A 3,944-nucleotide genomic window follows, 5' to 3' on the forward strand; every position below is an offset into this window, starting at 1 on the left:
CAGGCAGGGAGAGTGGCTTGTGAGCTGGCCGTGGCGGCTGTGTTCCTGGCAGGGAGAGCGGCTCGTGAGCTAGATGGCCGTGGCGGCTGTGTTCCTGGCAGGGAGAGCGGCTCGTGAGCTAGATGGCCGTGGCGGCTGTGTTCCTGGCAGGAAGAGCGGCTCGTGAGCTGGCCGTGGCGGCTGTGTTTCCAGACTGGTTGTCTAGGCATGCTCTTTATTTTATATTACTTTGGCACATACATGTATATGCATAGCACTCAATGAGAATTGTTGTCTGCATGTGATGCATGTGATTTTTAGTCAGGCAGGCTTCAAACATCATCATTTCTATCAACCCATCCTCCACAAAGATTTCTGGTTTAATCTTCTAGTCTTCATTTCACCAAGAGAAAATATAATACTTTGATTTTACTTTAATATAGGTTTGTTTATGTTTTTGTGGGTCGTGGAGCTTGAACTTAGGGTCCTATCCCTGTGCTCTTCAGCTCAAGGCTAGCACTCTACCACTTGAGCCACAGCGCCACTTCCGGTTTTTGGATGGTTTATTGGAGATAAGAGTCTCATGGACTTTGCTGCCTGGTCTGGCTTTGAATCACGATCCTCAGATCTCAGCCTCTTGAGTTGCTAGGATGACAGGCGTGAGCCACCAGCGTCTAGCACTTTAATATAGGTTCAGAGAAAAGTACTAAATTAGATTGGCCATCTGACATGAACTACCACTCACTCCATCGGGGACTGTTCCACAATGGGGTATATGCATACATAGCAGGGGGGTGCTTTTTCTTAAAGGTAATATTCGCTGGCAGTAACTCAGATAGACTCTTTGTCTTTAATATGAGTAGCACGCACCTATACCTCCCATGAAGGACAAACCTACTCTCTTGACTTTAACAGAATCTCTGGTCCTTACTGTGAAGTTTGCTCCCCTCTGTGGCTCTCCCTTTCCTTTGATCTGCAGTAAAGTACAGGAAATTCCATTCCTTTTTGCATCCATCCCTGGTTTTGTATAGTGACCACCTGAAGCTTCATATTGTGTGACGCTGGGCCCTATTCCTTCGTATGGAATGACATCAGTGGGACCTCAACACTTTCTTCAGGGCTTGGGATCACCTTTTGCATTATGCATCAGAAGTTGTTGCACCAGTGTGCAGCCCTTTATACTTTTAACACACTCAACTTGTTGTGCCAGGCCGCAGACCCCCAAAGACCACCCAGGAGCCAAATCTGATGCCAGTGCAGGAGAGCCGTTTATTGCACGCTGGAGCCTGGACTCACGATCGTCACCGACGCAGAGTCAGAGTTGAGAGCCCCGACCACATGTTCAGCAGGGCTCTTACAGGGCTTCCAGCAGATAGAACAGGGCTTCTGCATAATTGATCAGCATTTCTCAGGCAAGTTTTGGGTCGCCCTGACCCTGCAGCTGCTTCCACCAGCTGACCACCCCGTCCATTTTCCAGTAACTGAGGTTGTGTTTCTCACCCCTTGTCTCCCTGGGGTTGCTAGGGGTATAATTGCAGTTTCCACTGTGGACTTTCCAAGAGCCTTCCAGGAACTGCTTGGTCCCTTACGCTTCACCTGAGGTCAGCTCTACAGTAGACGATGGCTTGCTTTTAGAATGGAGTTAGCTTAGTCCTTCAAACTGAAGGGGTTGCTCATTAGTCTTCACATTGGCCACTGTAATACAAGTACACTACAAGCTCTTATTCTGTGTTCTCTTTCCTAGCTAACACTATAAAGGATTTCTCAGAAAATATAATCTACTGTTTTGCAGAATATGACTTTGACGAGGGTGTATAAATCATCAACTTAATTTAAAATAACTCTTTTATACTATCTTTGATTTTTGTGTATAAGCTCCAGGAAACAAATGGAACATTTCTCTCTTTATTGGTCTGTGTGCGTAGGACACAGGTGCTGGTTTAACTCATCAGTCCCGTGTTTCCTTCTAGGACTACAATGATGAAATCCGCCAGGAACAGCTGCGTGAACTGTCCTACTTAAATGGCTCAGAAGACTCTGGTCGCGGCAGAGGCATTAGAGGCCGAGGGGTCAGAACAGCGGCTGCCACTCCTTCCAGGTATGTTAGCTCTTATTTAGATATCAGTACAGGATGAAGGCAGGCTTTTGATGGCCTTGCTGGGTCGTGAGTGCAAACAGGAATCAATAATGGCGTTGATGCTGGCCATCACTGCAGCAGAAACTAATTGCAAGTGCTTAGGTAGCCCTTAGCAACACTTAGTAACACTCAGTGACCACACACCCTCCACACACACCCCTCAGCTCGTCTTTTGTGCATGAGATGACCAATTTTTACAGGTGAGAAACTGAGGTACAAAAGATTATGGTATTCTTCCTAAGATTATATATAGATAATCTGACTCTAGGATTCTTGACTTGAACTCTTAATCTTTACCCTTAGAAAACAAAGCAGTGGGGCTGGGAAGGTGGCTCAGTGGTAGAGCGCTTGCCTTGCATGCATGAGGCTCTGGATTTGATTTCTTAGCACCACATACACAGAAAAAGCCGGAAGTGGCGCTGTGGCTCACCTGGTAGAGCACTAGTCTTGAGCTGAAGAGTTGAGGAACAGCACTCAGGCCCAGAGTTCAAGCCCCATGACCGACCAAAAAAAAAAAAAAAAGGCAGTAAGCTCAAATCTTTCTATTTTTTATTTCTGTGCTAGCTAGGGCACACAAATGATAAATCCTTGTGCCTCTTTTGCATGAAGGGAAAGCTATGTACTTAATCTGTGCTTTAATTAGGTGATCTTTGAATTGATATATGTTTTGTGGTAAAAAGGTAGGCAGACTGGAATGCAAGCAGATTGAGAGATGCAGGTATAGATATAGTAGCATACGTCATTATCCAAAAAACTACCACAAGCTCTTATATGATTCCATTACACTTGACTTTCCAAAATCCCTAGTGATCAGAGAGAATCTTAATGGAATTTTGTTAGTTTTGCGCAGAAATTAGAAGCTTTTTTATTAGAATTTGTTTAATGGGATTCTGACTTTATCAAAGCTACAATGGATAACATTAGTTTTCAAAGAAACAAGACAAAAAAGGATGCTCTTACGTAGATTGTGATTTATTAGTTCTCTTTGTCCTATTATTGCCCTTTGTCCTTTAACTCTCTAATGGACATACATCCCGAATAACATTTCACTTATCGCATAGAAATTATCTTAAGAGATGCTAAGATACCCTGAGGATTTAATTGTTTTCTTAAATTTACTTGAAAAAATTCAAATACCATTGTAAAAATACCCTTCTTTAAAATTTTAATTATGACTACTTTATAAGTTTCAGCCTATCATGTATTTTATAGATCAGATAGAGAACACATGAAAACAAGTTAACATCGAAGATTAAACTTCACTTCCAATTCTGTATTGATATTTAACAATACTAATGTTTTATTTTTCTGTTTATCTCCATTTGTTTTTTTATTGTGAAAGTACTGTACAGTGGAGTTACAATTACATGGGCAATATTAATGTTTTTAAAAATAAATGAAACAGAACTTTTTGTCTTTTTCAAAAAACATAATATATCTGCAATTAAAAATTAACATAGAAATGGTTTTATATGCAAAATCATTGATGTGAAAGCATTAGAAATGTGAATTGATTGATGTTAATTTGTATTATTTATAAATTACTATCTCATGAAATTATTCTATTATGTTACATTCAAGTATTATGCTTAGACTATTTCAAAATATCAATAACAAATTATTGAAATTGTACTTAATGAAAGGAACTTATTTTCAATAAATGTGTCTATGGTAATGGTCCAATTTTAAAATGCCATCTTCACCAGGGAGCCAGGCTTTACACTACCTGCTGTAGTGCTAGCTAGATTACACAGTTGAGTGAGCATCTTCACCAGGGAGCCAGGCTTTGCACTACCTGCTGCAGTGCTAGCTAGATTACACAGTTGAG

General features: G+C 41.3%; 1 protein-coding gene across 1 annotated transcript in view; it reads left to right on the top strand.

Annotated features, from left to right (window-relative positions):
• Nucleotides 1-3,944, top strand: part of Khdrbs2 (KH domain containing, RNA binding, signal transduction associated 2) — a 227,260-nt gene that overhangs the window by 113,554 nt on the left and 109,762 nt on the right. Inside the window, exon 5 of the mRNA XM_013019054.1 lies at nucleotides 1,950-2,077. Within this exon, the coding sequence (XP_012874508.1) occupies nucleotides 1,950-2,077 (128 nt within the window). The remainder of the gene's footprint in view (nucleotides 1-1,949; nucleotides 2,078-3,944) is intronic.

Source organism: Dipodomys ordii, unplaced genomic scaffold (genome assembly GCF_000151885.1).
Source record: "Dipodomys ordii isolate 6190 unplaced genomic scaffold, Dord_2.0 Scaffold44, whole genome shotgun sequence".
Classification (NCBI taxonomy): domain Eukaryota; kingdom Metazoa; phylum Chordata; class Mammalia; order Rodentia; family Heteromyidae; genus Dipodomys; species Dipodomys ordii.